The sequence below is a fragment of the Labrus mixtus genome, chromosome 5, assembly GCF_963584025.1.
Source record: "Labrus mixtus chromosome 5, fLabMix1.1, whole genome shotgun sequence".
Classification (NCBI taxonomy): Eukaryota; Metazoa; Chordata; class Actinopteri; order Labriformes; family Labridae; genus Labrus; species Labrus mixtus.
In genome coordinates, this window is record NC_083616.1 from 32,641,987 (window position 1) to 32,659,667 (window position 17,681).

The 17,681-nt window shown below is 44.1% G+C and overlaps 2 protein-coding genes across 3 annotated transcripts; both read left to right on the forward strand.

Moving 5' to 3' along the window:
* The first annotated feature begins 213 nt into the window (after positions 1 to 213).
* On the forward strand, positions 214 to 8,060 carry slc25a25a (solute carrier family 25 member 25a). The gene is made up of 11 exons (XM_061039022.1): positions 214 to 482; positions 2,288 to 2,414; positions 2,498 to 2,585; positions 2,670 to 2,781; positions 4,276 to 4,434; positions 5,206 to 5,358; positions 5,468 to 5,575; positions 5,670 to 5,837; positions 6,259 to 6,409; positions 6,731 to 7,849; positions 7,886 to 8,060. The coding sequence occupies exons 1-10, from the start codon at positions 321 to 323 to the stop codon at positions 6,916 to 6,918; spliced, it is 1,416 nt and encodes a 471-aa protein (XP_060895005.1). The 5' UTR covers positions 214 to 320; the 3' UTR covers positions 6,919 to 7,849; positions 7,886 to 8,060.
* A 1,297-nt stretch (positions 8,061 to 9,357) lies between these two features.
* Positions 9,358 to 16,010, forward strand: LOC132974758 (palmitoyltransferase ZDHHC12-B-like). Of its 2 annotated transcripts, XM_061039031.1 has the most exons (6): positions 9,368 to 9,451; positions 9,548 to 9,690; positions 10,868 to 11,001; positions 14,061 to 14,150; positions 14,397 to 14,563; positions 15,640 to 16,010. In XM_061039031.1, the coding sequence occupies exons 2-6, from the start codon at positions 9,594 to 9,596 to the stop codon at positions 15,953 to 15,955; spliced, it is 804 nt and encodes a 267-aa protein (XP_060895014.1). In that variant the 5' UTR covers positions 9,368 to 9,451; positions 9,548 to 9,593; the 3' UTR covers positions 15,956 to 16,010. The 2 variants fall into 2 exon arrangements, with proteins under 2 accessions (XP_060895013.1, XP_060895014.1); XM_061039030.1 differs by having other exon boundaries at positions 9,358 to 9,690.
* Positions 16,011 to 17,681: the final 1,671 nt, after the last annotated feature.

A 17,681-nucleotide genomic window follows, 5' to 3' on the forward strand; every position in this document is an offset into this window, starting at 1 on the left:
CAATCTTTCACAGGCGGCATGAAAGGAGGGCCAGGATTGGTCAAGAGTTTTCTGTCTCCTTACGCTAGAAGAGGGTGGTACTGAGCCTATCAGCGATTGGCCAGTAGTAAAATTACGTCAAATTCGTTGTTGAGACAGCTTGTTCAGCCAATGACGTGAATGTATTCCTGGAAGGGGCGTGGCTTCTTGTCATTCATTAGAAACCAGCCGGCGTTTCCTTACCGGCATTTCAGCATTGCACCGTGTGGGGAAGAGACACCAGTTTCGGTGTGCTATTTATTTATTTATTGTAGCATTTTTTTAAATTGTCCGAAGTAAACATGCTCGGCCTGTGCCTTTACGTCCCCGTGTCCAACTCGGACCCGGTCGAAGTGGAATACTTTGAATCTAACGGCCTCCCGTCGGAGCTGAAGTCTCTGTTCAACAAACTGAGCGTGTTCCTGCCGTCTCAGGAGTTTTCTACCTACCAAAGATGGCGAAAGGTAATACACTTCACTCGAAGATAACTTTGTTTGTCTTTAAATGTCCGTTCAGCACCTGCTTTTTAAGATCGCATTACTTTTACCGGTGTTTAAATCCTGTCTTTCCCGGCGTGTGCGGTTGTTAAAAAGCCTTTACGACAAGGCCGCAAGTTGCCGGTGTCGCACATTTCGATGGGTAGCCAAATTCGGCAGAACACCGGTGTCTAGAAAAGTCCGCGTAGCGTGTGAACTAAACTTTAGTGTGTAAAACTTTGACTGTAAGTAGAACATTTAAAAACAATGCTTTCTTTTTGTGTGCCATAAAGTGAAAACAAACTGAATTGAATGAAACGCGCGCGCTATGCTACATCAAATATCGACATGCCATCAGCTACCGGAGTTACCGTAAAACTTCTAATACAAGCCCAGACCTTTATTAGGAGAATTACGGTAACTTGAAAAGAAGTTCAATTCGGCATCAGTTCTGCAATTTCTAATATTTGCACAGACACTGTATCTGCAATAAGGTTGACATACTTTTTTATACAATCTGTTATTTTATTGATGGTGTAAAAAACTATTTCATAAGATATTAATGAATCCATCCAAAATTGCAGGAAAACTCCTGCAGACTTTCTGAATTGCAAAATTACGTTGGTAATGTTGCAAGTCCCAATAAATTACCTAATGGATGCATAAAACTACTATTTGTGTCGCTGTAGTATCAAAGTTTAAACCACCCTAATCTGCAAAATTCACATTTTTATTTGTGAATATCTGCCTGCCTGCCTTTTTCATACTTAACACATGCACGCTAGACTTCCTGAAACTAGAAAACTGGTGATCTGAGACTTGATTTGATGGTGAAAGATTTATCTTCTCTTGGCTATGACTCACCGTCCTTCTGCAGATCAGCTGGATATTGCCTTGTTCTTTAGTGTTTGCTAAATTAGCTGAATTTATTTTTCCCCAAGAGCTGATAGCATTGCAGTAATAATCATTAAACAGATTAATTTCTTATGTAACATCTCTAGTTAGTGTTTTTTTTTGGGCTCCAGCAGAGTCAGCTGTCCCATTTGTTGCTGGTAGAGCAGCTGCAACTGTGTGCCAGTTTCTCAAGAGTACGAGCACATGTCCCCTGGTAGAGACGGAGATTCAGTGACAATTTTATGACTGCTTTTTCTGCAAGTTAAATTGATGTGCAGGTAGTTAAATATGAGAGCAGAAATGTCCTGCAGAGTATAATATTTACAGTGTGCTGGTCGTATGTCTGATCTGTGGGCAGTGGGTCAGGTATCAGAGCACTGAGAGCAGGCCAGCAGGTTGGAACACTGCCGGTGTCCTCGTCTCCTTTTAGCTCTGGATGTTTGCGCTAGGACAGGATTAAGGCAGTTGGCGGGTCGACCTGCAGTCGGGGTCAAAGAGTGTCATTACCTAATTCCCTCTTCTCCCCTGTCCTGGAGAACCGAGCTCCATTCAAGAATGTCAAGTGAACGGTGGATTAGCAAATGGGTCACGATGTTGTCCTGTTCAGGACTGCATGTTTGACATTTAGGGGAAAGGACTGTACAGAACCTGCTGTACTACTTATGTATGAAACTATGTGTTTCATTAGACTTCTAATTGTTCTGTATCAGGACAGATGAATCATGCATACCTCTTCAAAAGGTCATACATTTCTCAAGCTGTGAAAACAATGCAGCACCAAGCTTGTGTCATTAAAATGGCAAGAGCCAAACCACCAACCCCATGTCTCATACTTATCATCTTAGCTGTCCTAAAATTGAGCTCACATTTTAATTGAATATATTTTTTTGTTGTTGCAGAAAACTTTAAAACAGGAAAAGGGCGACTCGGGTGGACAGTTGGACTTTGAGGAGTTCGTTCACTATCTGCAGGATTACGAGAGAGACCTGAAGCTGGTCGTGAAAAGCCTAGACAGGAAAAATGCAGGTAAGAGTTTCATCTTTTATGTCACAAGTTCATCCAAAGTTTAGGAACCATTTTCTCACAGTTTGTCTTTGCTTCCTTTTAAGGCCGTGTTGATCCTAAGGAGTTCATTCAGTCTCTGCAGGACCTCGGGGTGCATATTTCCCCACAGCACGCCGAGAAAGCCCTTAAGAGGTAAATTCATTCATCCATTTCATCCGCTGGATTTGTTAGATTAAAGGGGCTCAATGTCTTAATGTGCCTTTTCTTTTCTTAAAGCATGGATAAGAATGGAATGATAACTATCGGCAGCAAGGACTGGAGCAACTTCCCCATGGTGGAAAAGACAGAGACCATTCCCGAGATCATCCTCTACTGGAAACACTCCACGGTTAGTTCAACAGTCGGGTCAGACTCTTTAATGGAGCCGTCTTAATGAATACAGAAGAGCTAGAAAAGTCCACTCCCTGTACGAGAAGCTGGGTGTTACGTAAAGTAATCTAAGATCCGATAACACTATCAGGACATTCGATGATGATACGAGGGTGTTGGGGCGCCTTTTTCTGTCTCTGAAACCGGGTCAGTCCAGGACCAAATTCCATGGAAGGCCTCGTCAGAACAAGACGTGCGTCAGTCATTAAGCTCTATTAGCCTGTGAACGGAATTGGTCCAATTCTGGGAGGATTACGTCGGGAGGATTTGTCGAGTTGTCTCGCTGTTATGTAAACGGGAGCAGCGATCAGGTGGAGGCTGACCTGATGTAATGACTTGATATTTCCAGTCTTATCTTAACGAGTCCAGAGGATTCACTTTGCACTGAAAAAGTATCTGAGGGTCAGGAATAGAGCTCCCCTCCTGGGAGGCCCCCGCAACACCCACCAAACGTCTGATGAAACATGAGCTGCTGGGTCATCTGAGTTATCTGAATCTGATGTTTAATGCTCTGTGGGGTCGCAGCGGAGGGAGCGTGACACTGAAGCTCCGTATCAGCAAAATAAGATTAGGAGAGTCTAATCAGGCGGTAAAGGTTATAACTGAATCAGTAACAAAATAAAGATTTTGATTCTGAAGTTTTAAAAGTCATCACACACATTCAGACCCGTGTTACAGGTGACAGCGATCCAAAGCTGCAGGTTTAAACTGATCCAGTTCTTCACCTCTGCCCCTGACCTAGATGGTTTTGAAATCCTGCCTCCCCGTTGGACTTCTGCCCTTTGCCCGCCGTGCCTCATTAGAAAAGGTGGCTCCGATTTCCAATGAGTGCCGGGTTTCAAAGATTACCCACTCACATCGATTAAGACGCGCCCGTGAAAACAAACCGGGTGCTAAACGATGGTCGTCACAGTTTGACTTTTCCCATGGCGGGGAGACCAGCTGATTGGTTCAGAGTGAGATCTTTGAATCCAGAAAGGTTGCCAAGAGCTCAGATCCATTGTTATGTTTTTGATAGCACATGTTTTAAAACGACACCATCTCACACTCAAAGCGTCCACGAGGAAAGAGGGAGAAGAAGCACGGATGATGCTGATGTTTGTTGAGCGTTTTGGCGCCTTGTAAAGATGCAATAGTAACATGTACGTCTCTTACAAACAGCAGACGAGGCGACTCTGTCTTAATTGCACAAATGCATTTAGTAACTTTTTGGTCTTTTGGAAACTTTGCCAAATAAATAATCTCATATTGAGAACCTGGGGATTTTATTTTTTGTTGTCATGGTATCCGATAATAAAGTATCGTATCAAAGTCCTGACATCGACCCTAACTCAAAACCCGTCTCTTTACGTGAAGATTCAGAATGCGATAAGTCTCACATCAGTGTTTCATTAGGATGACTGAAAAGTAAACACAAACTCCGTTATAACGTTCCTGTTTCTCTCTGCGGCAGATATTCGACGTCGGGGAGAACCTGATGGTGCCTGATGAGTTCACGGTGGAGGAGAAGATGACCGGGATGTGGTGGAGGCACCTGGTCGCAGGCGGAGCAGCCGGAGCCGTTTCCAGGACCTTTACGGCTCCTCTGGACCGACTCAAAGTCATGATGCAGGTGAGACGAGGACCGCAAGGTTGCATAAATCAATCGATCTGAAAAGCAGGGTAAAGGTGGGAGACTTCGGGGACGTGGTGAACTTGACATTGCGTGGAGAAAGTTGAGGACACTCTTATCACGTCGTTATCTCGTCAGTGATGTGTTCAGCTTTAACATTCAGACATCCTATAAGTTAGAAATAAAGAGTTTTTTAATTATAGAAATGAAACTCTGAATGATGTAATGACAGCCTCATGTCATAACTGTGTGTGTAATAATCTGATGCAAGATGCATCTGTTGCTCAAGAGCAGAGTTACTTAAACTCCATAAAGTTAAAGATTAAAGGAAAGTCTGGAGGGGCCAGGGTCCAGGACCTGATGTGTGTCAAAGCCAGCCCCAGCAGCCAACCAATCACAGCTCACTTAGAGTCGTCATACCCTCAGCTGCGTTATCGTCCCACGTCATATCGGGGGGGCTAAAGGTCTCTGTGCCGATTCAGGATCTGTGTCAGTGGTCCGACTCTGTGTCATTTGGCATGTGGAAAGTCGACTTTGAGCCCCGTTGATCAGCAGATAAACAAATTGTGTTTTTCTGCTTTTGTTAATTAAACCGGCCCAGTTGGCATCGTCCCCATGGGTCAAAAGAAGTCTCGGCCTACGTGTCAAAGTGTCTGAGATAGAAAAACAGACTAAATCTCAAAACTATTTTTAGTTTCCTGCGAGTGAAGAGAAAAGTTTCTGGCTGTTCTTTTGGTGAAATGATTCAAACGTGTTCCTCTTCCCTCTCAGGTGTATGGAACCAGAACAAACAACATGTGCATCATGAGCGGGATGATGCAGATGATCAAAGAGGGCGGCATGAGGTCGCTGTGGCGAGGAAACGGCGTGAACATCATCAAAATCGCCCCCGAGTCGGCCCTCAAGTTCATGGCGTACGAGCAGGTAAGACGCCCGACTCTGACAGCGTGTGTTTGTGCGTCTTCATTAAGTGTCCCCCCCCCCCCCCCCGATGTCCAGTCACTAACTTTGTTTCTCAAATCGGATTCCGCAGATTAAGCGTTTAATCGGCAGCGAGAAGACGACTCTGAGCATCCTGGAGCGCTTTGTTGCAGGATCTCTGGCCGGAGTGATCGCCCAGAGCACGATCTACCCCATGGAGGTGATTAATCTGTTTATCTGCTGTAACATATGAGTCATGAAGACGCCCTGTGATGGACGTTTAAAGACTTAAAGACTCTTTAATTTGTCCGTAGGTGCTGAAAACTCGTCTCGCTCTGAGGACGACGGGTCAGTACTCGGGGATCTCGGACTGCGCCAAGCAGATCTTCAGGAGGGAAGGACTGGGAGCGTTTTATAAAGGCTACGTCCCCAACATGCTCGGCATCATCCCCTACGCCGGGATCGACCTGGCTGTGTACGAGGTGAGACGTTACCCTGGGAGGCTTTGTGTTTCATACCGTACATTCTTCTTTCTGATGATGAAACTTTGAATCAGAGGAGGAATGTTGATCTTAACACCTTCACAGTTTCTGTCGCCCCTTTAACTCAAAAAAAACACAAGTGTGAAAGGAAACACTGATCGAGATTTGAGCCTTAAAAAAAAAAAGAACATTTGTTCAGCAGATATGTCAGAAATTCAAAAACAACCAGTCAGCTGGTGACCGGGTTACATAACCGAATGTGCAAGCGAACGCCGCCTCTCTTAGCCGGGACGTTCTTTGTTTTTCCTGCTTTAATAAACATAAAAGAATCTAAAGAACATAATCCTGATTTAAAAACCAGCTCAAAGAGAGCTGAAAGATTTGGCTTTATTTCTCTAATCTTGTTTTTTTCCCTCCTCAGACTCTGAAGAACAGCTACCTGCAGCAGTACGGCACAAACAGCACCGACCCCGGCGTGCTCGTCCTGCTCGCCTGCGGCACCGTGTCCAGCACCTGCGGGCAGCTCGCCAGTTATCCTCTGGCTCTGGTCCGAACACGCATGCAAGCACAAGGTGAGGCCATTGTTGATGTTCTGTGTCTCAATGCAAAAAAAATATGTAGTTTTACCTCAGGGATTCTTGGGGGTGAGAACTACAAAAATGGTTGACATTCACTGGGAAAAAAAAAAGAGATTTAGAAAGTTGACTTGATACCTTTAAAAGTTGAGTACTCATGAAAAAAAAAGGTTTTATTGAAGCTGCATCCAATAATATTTCATGAATCTAATAAGCAGATCATTTAAATGCTCTAGAATTCCAACATGGCGGCAGCAGACGCCTTTTTGTTAGTCTAAATGATTTATATCCTAAATGTTTTTATCTTTGTCTTTGCAGCTGCGACGGGGTCGACGAGTCCGCACGCGACCATGTCCGGTCTCTTCAGGCAGATCCTGCAGACCGAGGGTCCGACGGGTCTCTACAGAGGTTTGGCGCCCAACTTCCTCAAAGTGATCCCCGCCGTCAGCATCAGCTACGTCGTGTACGAGAACCTGAAGACGCAGCTGGGAGTGACATCACGCTGAAACCCAACCCTCCCCCCTTTTGTTGTGTGACTTTACAACAAGAATGTGACAAGTGACCCCCCCACCCCTCAGGGAGCCTGTGGCCCCACTGGGTGTTAGGTAGAGCGATCTCATTCTGTGAATGTCAGCTGAAGAAAGACGAGAAGGGACACTGGTCACGTTGGAAGGCCGAGGTGGAGGTTATGGACTCTGTGAGCTCAGGAGTGTAACTGCTGCTATTTATGTTTGAGGAGAGATGTGAGGGATGGGACTGAAAGTCAAGGACCAAATGTTTATTTTTTGCCCTTTCTGCCCGGATCCTCAGCGAGACCATCTTGAGGTTATTCTTCATGTTTGAGTTTTTTTCTGTCCGCCAGTCGAACATGCAGTGTTTCGTAGCTCTGCTGGAAAAAAGCACTCTAGTTCAGAGTCCTTCTCTGATAAAAAGCATTAATAATCCCTTTAAGAAGTTTTATTCTTTAAGCGTTCGGCCTGCAGGAAGAAGTGTCTGTGTTCCTTAAAGAGAGGGTTTTTGCACATGTTGAGTTTGATCTCTCCCCCCTCCCCGTCCTGAATGATTGAATGCTAGAGGAGTATTTATTTCCATCCTGTATTTATCGTTTTTATTGTCGAGAAGAGAGCGGCGTCAGAACGCTGCATGTTAAGTTTGAACAGCCAAATGTGCGATTTAAAAATCACGCAGTGATTGTATTCAGGGTGGGAGTGTAGCGCCGGGCAGCAGCCTTAACACGTGGCGTTAAAACACACTACATGCTGCCCGGTGGGAGTTTGTGTTCATGCTGCTGTTTGACAAAATGAGATGAAAAAAATGAAAATAACTTTTTGTTGTGGTACAAACTGATCATGTCTGTTGTTCAAAAGAGTTAAATGTCTTAATGTTCACCTCAGGTTTTAGGGCAGATTCATGTTTAATTCACAGAAGAGCTCACAGGTTTTCTTGTTTTGTTTCACAACATTTATCCTCGAGAAAAACGAAGGGCAGAAGAAGACGAGCGACGTATTGCACTTTAATCGATGCTGGAAGGACTCTGAAGGAATGTCGGATCAATCCAGGTGTTAAGACTTAATTCTTTTGTAAAGAATGAGTTTTTAGAGATGTTTTTTAAGGACCATTTTGATGCAAATAAATGCAAATTCTTGTACTTCTGAGTCTCATGTCTTTCTTTGCTCCAAGTAAAGTCGAGATCTTCTGTTTGTGTGTCAAATCTCAGCACTTTGACCACGAACTACAGCGGCCGATTACACATTCAGCGACAACAGATCCCGAGAAATCTACTGTTTTCTTTTAGTCTAATAATAAATATTCAGACTTCTCATCCTTATGATATTTCCCCCACTGTCTGGTCATGATGTGTCGTTGCATATTTCCAAGGAAGAAGTGGAAGTAGTTTGGGGATATTATCCAGTACATTTCAGATTTATTGATAGACAGGACAGTGAAGAGAGGCAATCAGCAAACTCTGGTGTTGAAATATGAAGCTGATGCTGAAGTGTAACATCCTGCAGTTCCTGGAGTGTCCATTAGAGGCTGGCTGCAGAAGCACAGGAAGTCACATACACACCCATTCTAAAAAGTCTGTTTTTACAGCAGAGATTAACATGTTTACAGCCTGGTTCAAAAAACCAAATAGGTGTGATTAGCTCATGTCTCGATCGTCTCTAGAGTGGAATCTACAAATAAATAAACACAATCAACATGTAAAACAAAAAAGTAAATACCAGTGCAAACCAAAAAACATGAAATGTTTCACAATCTGCATAAAACACAACATAAGTAAAGGAAAGATTAAAAACATTTCACAGATGTCTGAATGGATGAACCCTTTGTAATAAAACCTTGCCCGTCCAATTACGATATGACAAGCCATGACATGATACAATCTGACACGGTACGACAGGATACGGCATGATAGGACACATGTTAGATTACAATACGGTAAGATATGATACAGCAAAAAACGACAGAATACAGCACGATACGCTACAACACCATATATTTTACAATACAATACCATTCCATACCATTCCATACCATGCGAAACGATATGATACCATATGATACTCTACGATACAGTACGGTACGGTATATTATGGAACGATACATTTTGTCCCCTCAGGGAAATTAGTCTTGGACTTAAGTGCTGCCAACATTCAGCTGCCTCTACAGTATGATCAAAACATAAAAAACAAACACAATCCACATGTAAAACAGAGACCCAAAAACACAACAAAATAAATTGCACAAGATCTGCAAAAAACACAATATAAGTAGAGAAAAGATGAAAAAATGTCAGTAAATATAAAACTAACATGGCGCTTTTATTCATTTTCATTATTCATATTGATTATTTTTCACATTGTCAAACTTTTATTGCGATGTGAATGACGATAATCAAAAGACTCTTCCGCACCGCGATTCGTTCTTGTGTGTTTTGTCCTGCGCAGCTTTCCGTATCAAAACACGGAAGCGGCGACGGCAGAATTCTAAAACTACAACCAGACACAAAAATGTATAAAAGGATCAGATATCACTGTAACTAGCTGCATTATACATTTATTAACTTTAATTTAACCACTCAGTGTATTCAAAACGTTTTAGTTATTGTTCATATTTATTTTATATTCGTAGTTTATTGATGTTTTCAGGAGACAGCTAACGAGGCTAACAGGTTAGCATGGGTCACAACATGTTCCGGACCGGCTTCCTGGTTCGGGCCACACACACCCTGCTGACCTGGGTGATAACTCTCACACTGTTCCTACACAACACAGGTGAGTTCTGCAAAAATAATACAAAATAAGAAGACTGATGGAGGTTAAAACATGAAATAACAGAAACTTAAAGGACCAATCAGTGAGATGTGTAGAGAGTGAGATGATAAAGGTATCTTACTATCTGATCATTAAGGAAACATGTTGAAGTGCTGGCTTCTCTGACAACAATGCAGCAGTCAGTATGTCCTCCTTCTAACTTTAGATTCTGCTCCTGAATGCTCTGGATTTGTTTGGACCAGAGAAGGTAGACGCTTTTAAGACACGCCCCCACACGACCGTTTTGGACGCCCCTCGGTTTACCAGATATGAGAGCAGTTATCAGGTCAACAGGTGTTGCAGCGATGGAAGCGGGCGAGAGAAGTGGTTCAGATAGAAGTGATTGTAATGTTAAATGTTAATTTCACGTGTGGATTTAAAAAATATTTCAAGCCGTGTTTCCAGATGCTTGAAGAGTGAAAACAAAGGTTCCACCATGTAAAGCCTCTTTGTTATAAAATACTCACAGTTGAGTTCACACATAGTTACATCAGTGCAAACACATTTCACCCCACACAGATCAAAAAGAAGAATCATAAAGAGGAGGGGGGGTTAAAGGCTAAATGATGTGAATCATGTTGGATTGATGAAACAGGTTAATGAGTGCTTTCTGGATTTGAGCAACAGCAGCAGCAGGACTTTACACACATGAGTTACACAAGAAGTCCAGAACAAACAGTTTAGAAATACTCCACTGTTTACCTTCCTCCTGCTGCAGCCAAGTGTGACTGAAGTTTATGGCCCTAGGTATTGGTCGACCTCCCCGCAGCAGGACATCGTCGATGTTTAAAGGAGCAGTATGTAACTCTGACACCTAGTGTTTCAAACGGGTACTGCAGTCTAAATTCAAAACATTGGAGAGAGAGCGGTTGGTGCGTTTCACTTAACCTCTGAACTCAGATTTCTGAGCTGGTAATGACGTCACACCCGAGTTAACCGCGTTCCAGATGCTGCTGCATTGTTGTCATAGCAACCAGCACTTCAACATGTTTCCTTAATGATCAGATAGTAAGATACCTTTATCATCTCACTCTCTACACATCTCACTGATTGGACCTTTAAATAAAGACACATCACCGCCGGTCTATTTGGGGGCTGCAGGAAAAAACCAAACCTGAAAGATGTTTTGTGTTTTCAGATCTGCGGAAGTGTGAGGAGCGAGGAGAGCTGCTGCTGCCGGTTCTGTTCTGCCTGGTGGTCGTGCTGTCGGTGCTTTTATACTTTGCTGTTTCTTTAATGGACCCTGGCTTTGTCCTCACAGACGCTGCAAAGGTGAGACCAACTCGAGGTCTCCTTTGTCTCAAGTGCAGTTTAAATGTTTAATGCAAAGTATCTCTGAGGTTCCCTCTCTGTCCTTAAGTGTAGGTCAGGAGTGTGTGTGTGAGTGTGTGTAAGAGTGTGTGTAAGAGTGTGTAAGAGTGTGTGTGAGTGTGTGTAAGAGTGTGACCCTCAGTGTGTGTGTGAGTGTGTGTAAGAGTGTGTGTGTGAGTGTGTGTAAGAGTGTGTGTGTGAGTGTGTGTAAGAGCGTGTGTGTGAGTGTGTGTAAGAGTGTGTGTAAGAGTGTGACCCTCAGTGTGTGTAAGAGTGTGTGTAAGAGTGTGACCCTCAGTGTGTGTAAGAGTGTGTGTAAGAGTGTGACCCTCAGTGTGTGTAAGAGTGTGTGTAAGAGTGTGACCCTCAGTGTGTGTAAGAGTGTGTGTAAGAGTGTGTGTGTGTGTGTGTGTGTGTGTAAGAGTGTGTGTGTGAGTGTGTGTAAGAGTGTGTGTGAGTGTGTGTAAGAGTGTGTGTAAGAGTGTGTGTGAGTGTGTGTAAGAGTGTGACCCTCTGTGTGTGTAAGAGTGTGTGTAAGAGTGTGTGTAAGAGTGTGTGTGTGAGTGTGTGTAAGAGTGTGTGTGAGTGTGTGTGAGTGTGTGTAAGTGTGTGTAAGAGTGTGTGTGAGTGTGTGTGAGTGTGTGTAAGAGTGTGTGTAAGTGTGTGTAAGAGTGTGACCCTCAGTGTGTGTAAGAGTGTGTGTAAGAGTGTGACCCTCAGTGTGTGTGAGTGTGTGTAAGAGTGTGTGTAAGAGTGTGACCCTCAGTGTGTGTGAGTGTGTGTAAGAGTGTGTGTAAGAGTGTGACCCTCAGTGTGTGTAAGAGTGTGTGTAAGAGTGTGACCCTCAGTGTGTGTGAGTGTGTGTAAGAGTGTGACCCTCAGTGTGTGTAAGAGTGTGTGTAAGAGTGTGACCCTCAGTGTGTGTGTAAGAGTGTGTGTAAGAGTGTGACCCTCAGTGTGTGTAAGAGTGTGTGTGAGTGTGTGTAAGAGTGTGACCCTCAGTGTGTGTGAGTGTGTGTAAGAGTGTGTGTAAGAGTGTGACCCTCAGTGTGTGTAAGAGTGTGTGTAAGAGTGTGACCCTCAGTGTGTGTAAGAGTGTGTGTAAGAGTGTGACCCTCAGTGTGTGTAAGAGTGTGTGTAAGAGTGTGACCCTCAGTGTGTGTGAGTGTGTGTAAGAGTGTGACCCTCAGTGTGTGTGAGTGTGTGTAAGAGTGTGTGTAAGAGTGTGTGTAAGAGTGTGTGTGTGAGTGTGTGTAAGAGTGTGTGTAAGAGTGTGACCCTCAGTGTGTGTAAGAGTGTGTGTAAGAGTGTGTTTAAGAGTGTGACCCTCAGTGTGTGTGTAAGAGTGTGACCCTCAGTGTGTGTGAGTGTGTGTAAGAGTGTGTGTAAGAGTGTGACCCTCAGTGTGTAAGAGTGTGTGTAAGAGTGTGACCCTCAGTGTGTGTAAGAGTGTGTGTAAGAGTGTAACCCTCAGTGTGTGTAAGAGTGTGTGTAAGAGTGTGTGTAAGAGTGTGACCCTCAGTGTGTGTGAGTGTGTGTAAGAGTGTGTGTGAGTGTGTGTGTGAGTGTGTGTAAGAGTGTAACCCTCAGTGTGTGTAAGAGTGTGTGTAAGAGTGTGTGTAAGAGTGTGTGTGAGTGTGTGTGTGAGTGTGTGTAAGAGTGTGACCCTCAGTGTGTGTGAGTGTGTGTGTGAGTGTGTGTAAGAGTGTGACCCTCAGTGTGTGTGAGTGTGTGTAAGAGTGTGACCCTCAGTGTGTGTGAGTGTGTGTAAGAGTGTGACCCTCAGTGTGTGTAAGAGTGTGACCCTCAGTGTGTGTAAGAGTGTGACCCTCAGTGTGTGTAAGAGTGTGACCCTCAGTGTGTGTGTAAGAGTGTGTGTAAGAGTGTGACCCTCAGTGTGTGTAAGAGTGTGTGTGAGTGTGTGTAAGAGTGTGACCCTCAGTGTGTGTGAGTGTGTGTAAGAGTGTGTGTAAGAGTGTGACCCTCAGTGTGTGTAAGAGTGTGTGTAAGAGTGTGACCCTCAGTGTGTGTAAGAGTGTGTGTAAGAGTGTGACCCTCAGTGTGTGTGAGTGTGTGTAAGAGTGTGTGTAAGAGTGTGACCCTCAGTGTGTGTGAGTGTGTGTAAGAGTGTGACCCTCAGTGTGTGTGAGTGTGTGTAAGAGTGTGTGTAAGAGTGTGTGTAAGAGTGTGTGTGTGAGTGTGTGTAAGAGTGTGTGTAAGAGTGTGACCCTCAGTGTGTGTAAGAGTGTGTGTAAGAGTGTGACCCTCAGTGTGTGTAAGAGTGTGTGTAAGAGTGTGTGTAAGAGTGTGACCCTCAGTGTGTGTGTAAGAGTGTGACCCTCAGTGTGTGTGAGTGTGTGTAAGAGTGTGTGTAAGAGTGTGACCCTCAGTGTGTAAGAGTGTGTGTAAGAGTGTGACCCTCAGTGTGTGTAAGAGTGTGTGTAAGAGTGTAACCCTCAGTGTGTGTAAGAGTGTGTGTAAGAGTGTGTGTAAGAGTGTGACCCTCAGTGTGTGTGAGTGTGTGTAAGAGTGTGTGTGAGTGTGTGTGTGAGTGTGTGTAAGAGTGTAACCCTCAGTGTGTGTGAGTGTGTGTAAGAGTGTGTGTAAGAGTGTGTGTGAGTGTGTGTGTAAGAGTGTGACCCTCAGTGTGTGTGAGTGTGTGTGTGAGTGTGTGTAAGAGTGTGACCCTCAGTGTGTGTGAGTGTGTGTAAGAGTGTGACCCTCAGTGTGTGTGAGTGTGTGTAAGAGTGTGACCCTCAGTGTGTGTAAGAGTGTGACCCTCAGTGTGTGTGAGTGTGTGTAAGAGTGTGACCCTCAGTGTGTGTGAGTGTGTGTAAGAGTGTGACCCTCAGTGTGTGTAAGAGTGTGTGTAAGAGTGTGACCCTCAGTGTGTGTAAGAGTGTGTGTAAGAGTGTGACCCTCAGTGTGTGTGAGTGTGTGTAAGAGTGTGACCCTCAGTGTGTGTGTGAGTGTGTGTAAGAGTGTGTGTAAGAGTGTGACCCTCAGTGTGTGTTGTGCAGGGCGTTCAGGGCTCCAACGAGGAGATGGAGACGATGATTCCTCAGTCTGCGACCCCTCGGCTGCGGCGCTGTGGATACTGTCTGCTGCAGGTAACGTCCTGCTGCTGCGAGCTGCAAACTCATTCTCAACACGGGATCTGTCTGTGCACATTTTCTTCTTCTCTTCTTTACTTGATTTATTGGGAACACTCTGCAGTGAACTCTGAAAATATCAGAGCTATTTTAAATGTTTTGTTCCTTTAATCAACTTTTGGGTTTCAACAACTTTGGCTTTTTGTAGTTTGATGAAGAAGTGTTTAAAGGTGAAACTTTTCTCTCCTTTTCTTTTTCGAGCAGCAGCCAATGAGAGCCAAGCACTGCCAGACGTGTAAACGCTGCGTCCGGCGCTTCGACCACCACTGCCCGTGGATCGAGAACTGCGTGGGGGAGAGGAACCACCGCTGGTTCATCGTCTACCTGCTGGTGCAGCTGCTCGCTCTGCTGTGGGCTCTTCACATCGCTCTGTATGTCTGATAACACCACCCACTCCCACAACCCCCCCCCCCCCCCCCCCCCCCCCCCCCGTCTGTTACGTTACCATAAACGTCCTTATCTCGTCAAACACTTCCAGCTTTCTCAGTATGAGTCAGAGACTAGTGTGCACTTTGTTCTGCAGGTTATCTCTGCAACTTTGGGCTGAATTAGGACACTTGAGGGTTTTTGAGGATAGCAGTAAACAGATGGACTCAGCTTTGTTTGTTTTTGATAAACAGAAGCTTTAAAGTGTTGCTCAGAGTGTTAAAGTTCAGGTGACTCTCATCGATCAGTCCTGCAGGCTTTAAGTTAAAGTCCTTGAATGAATGTGAAGCAGGTAGACTATAGGTTGGGTTTTTCACCCCCAGCTCTTAGAGGGTCCGTATCATCATAAAACAAATACACTGTTTATGATAATAGACGAAGACAAATACACAATGACTCGATTGAACCGCTGACAGATTTTAAAAAACAAAAGACAATTTCTATGACGTTTTCAAAAACAAGAAAGAAAACACACGCTGCCGTTAAGTGTGAAAGCCCTACGTGTGTCACTCGTTTGCTCTGGTCTGAATCATGGACCAGGTTCACACAAGACATCAGAAGCAACATGAAAAGAAAGATTAACAGAGGACATTTAGAGGTTCTTAGTCTGCACGACTCTCTGCTGCAAGAAATCTGAAAATCTGATTATTTCAGACTTTCCCCCAATTTTTTTTTAAAAGTAAATTTATTAAAATAAGAGTTTACATAAAACAAGGCTTAAGTTACCTTTTGTTTGATGTTTAGCTCGACCAATGAGAAAGCTTGATTTTATTATTAATCAATATATTAGAATAAATACAAATAAAAACACTTTCTAACTTATAAATTCTACAAAATTGACTGGAATTTAATTATAATGTCAATGCATCAAATTTCAGCTCAGTTTAATCAGTACCACCTATAACCTGCAGGGGGCGGTACAACGTTTACCCTCAGCCTGCCAGGCATAATTCAGTGCAGAGAATAAACCTCAAAATAAAAGAATCTCAGCCAGGTGTGACGCTGATTTGGTCTCTTTCAGGTCTGGGATCTCATCCAGCGTGTCGTGGGAGCTGTGGTTCAGAGTGAACGGCTTCCTGCTGGCGGCGCTGGGCGTGGTCGGTGTTTTCTCCGTGGTGGTCGTGCTGCTGCTGGGCTGCCACCTCTACCTGGTCTCCGTCAACTGCACCACCTGGGAGTTCATGTCTCGACACCGGATCTCGTACCTGAAGAACTGCGGGGACGAGGAGAACCCGTTCGACCGAGGAGTCTTCTGCAACCTGTGGGATTTCTTCTGCATCTGCAGGACGGTGATGTGGGAGAAAATGTACCAAAGAAACACCTGGAATCCAGTCTGACCTCCAAACAGACCACAGCTCAACATCTGGACTCGAGTCAGACGATACACTCAGGGGACTCACCGGCGTCCTGCGAGGATATGATTTTTATTTCCCTTAGCAGTGAACTGTAGAACCATAAACACCGAGCATATCACTGAACACTGAAACACGACTGTTAAATAGATCTTTGTGGTATCTACTAGGGATGCATCCACGGTTCAATACGCGCTTGTGTTGTTTGCGGTTTTGCGCGCAACAAGCTGCCATGCGTTGTATTTATCTGAATTGTTTTTGTTTGTGTGTAAGCCTGTGAGTCCACACACTGGGATAAGGAAACCCCTCCCCTTCAGTTAATATTTAATAACTTTGCACTAAAGTTAGTGATAGCTGACAACACTGTCAGATTACTTAAACATGACGAGCTGTGAGGAGAGGCTGTAGTTTGAGGAAGCATTCAAATCTGCATTGTGGGGACGTTCGAGTATAAAGACGAGGAGAAAACAGTAGATGTAAAAAAAAAAAAAAAAACTTTTTGATAACATCGTTTTACACGTGTCTGGCCCCGTTTACAGCGACAGACTACAGCAGACTGTGACGTTAGCAGACTGTGACGTTAGCAGACTGTGACGTTAGCAGACTGTGACGTTAGCAGGCTGTAACGTTAGCAGACTGTGACGTTAGCAGACTGTGACGTTAGCAGACTGTGACATTAGCAGACTAACATTAGCAGACTGTGACGTTAGCAGGCTGTAACATTAGCAGACTGTAACATTAGCAGACTGTAACGTTAGCAGGCTGTAACGTTAGCAGACTGTAACATTAGTAGACTGTAACATTAGCAGGCTGTAACGTTAGCAGACTGTAACATTAGTAGACTGTAACATTAGCAGGCTGTAACGTTAGCAGACTGTAACATTAGCAGACTGTAACGTTAGCAGGCTGTAATGTTAGCAGACTGTAACATTAGTAGACTGTAACGTTAGCAGGCTGTAACGTTAGCAGACTGTAACATTAGCAGACTGTAACGTTAGCAGGTTGTAACGTTAGCAGGCTGTAACGTTAGCAGCCATCAGCTGATCCATGCAGACTGGGTGAGAGTGAACGGTGAAGCAGCTCTTAAAACAAAGTGGCGACACAAAATGAAATATCAACGCTAGTCTACTAAAAAGATCTGAACTGAATCAACTAAAAACCACGATCAGAAAAAAAGGAGGTACGTATTGAACCGTGGGCTGACTGTATTGTTGCATCTCTAGTATCCACAACTTAAACCAACTTTATCTTTCAGGTCTTTTTATCAAAAGAAAGTAAAGGTCTCCATGTTCTCAGGTCTGGTCACCACGTGTTGCCGGGTGAAAGTGGTGACCCTTAACGTGAACACTAACTGCCTCTCTGTCTCTTCTAATGAACGTGCCTTTGCTGTAGTGTGAGTGTTTGTGTGTAATTGTTTAATTTAATTTAATGTGAGATGATCGTCACACCAGGAAATGTTGTTTTTTTACTGTTTGTATTTATTGACAACGAGAGAAGATTAAAACACTGATGATATGCATGTTGTTAGAGAGTACATCTGTACACCTAGTCAGGATGCTTCACATACATAAATACAGTTCTGACACATAAATAACATGTTATATTCAGCAGCATTAACTTAAAGTGCTACAGTCGCTAAATCAACGCCTCCTCCTACGTTTATTCCTAATGTAGTGAACGGCGCTCTGATGACGGTAAACGTTTCAGAGAC

What these genes read in the sequence shown, in the direction of transcription:
- LOC132974758 (XM_061039030.1), top strand. Translation starts at nt 9,594, where the DNA reads ATGGGTCACAACATGTTCCGGACCGGCTTCCTGGTTCGGGCCACACAC. An exon ending in GTGGATACTGTCTGCTGCAG is followed by an intron (nt 14,151 to 14,396) that starts GTAACGTCCTGC and finishes TTTTTCGAGCAG; the next exon opens with CAGCCAATGAGAGCCAAGCA. An exon ending in TGGGCTCTTCACATCGCTCT is followed by an intron (nt 14,564 to 15,639) that starts GTATGTCTGATA and finishes GGTCTCTTTCAG; the next exon opens with GTCTGGGATCTCATCCAGCG.
- slc25a25a (XM_061039022.1), top strand. Translation starts at nt 321, where the DNA reads ATGCTCGGCCTGTGCCTTTACGTCCCCGTGTCCAACTCGGACCCGGTC. An exon ending in TCTACTGGAAACACTCCACG is followed by an intron (nt 2,782 to 4,275) that starts GTTAGTTCAACA and finishes TCTCTGCGGCAG; the next exon opens with ATATTCGACGTCGGGGAGAA. An exon ending in GACTCAAAGTCATGATGCAG is followed by an intron (nt 4,435 to 5,205) that starts GTGAGACGAGGA and finishes CTTCCCTCTCAG; the next exon opens with GTGTATGGAACCAGAACAAA.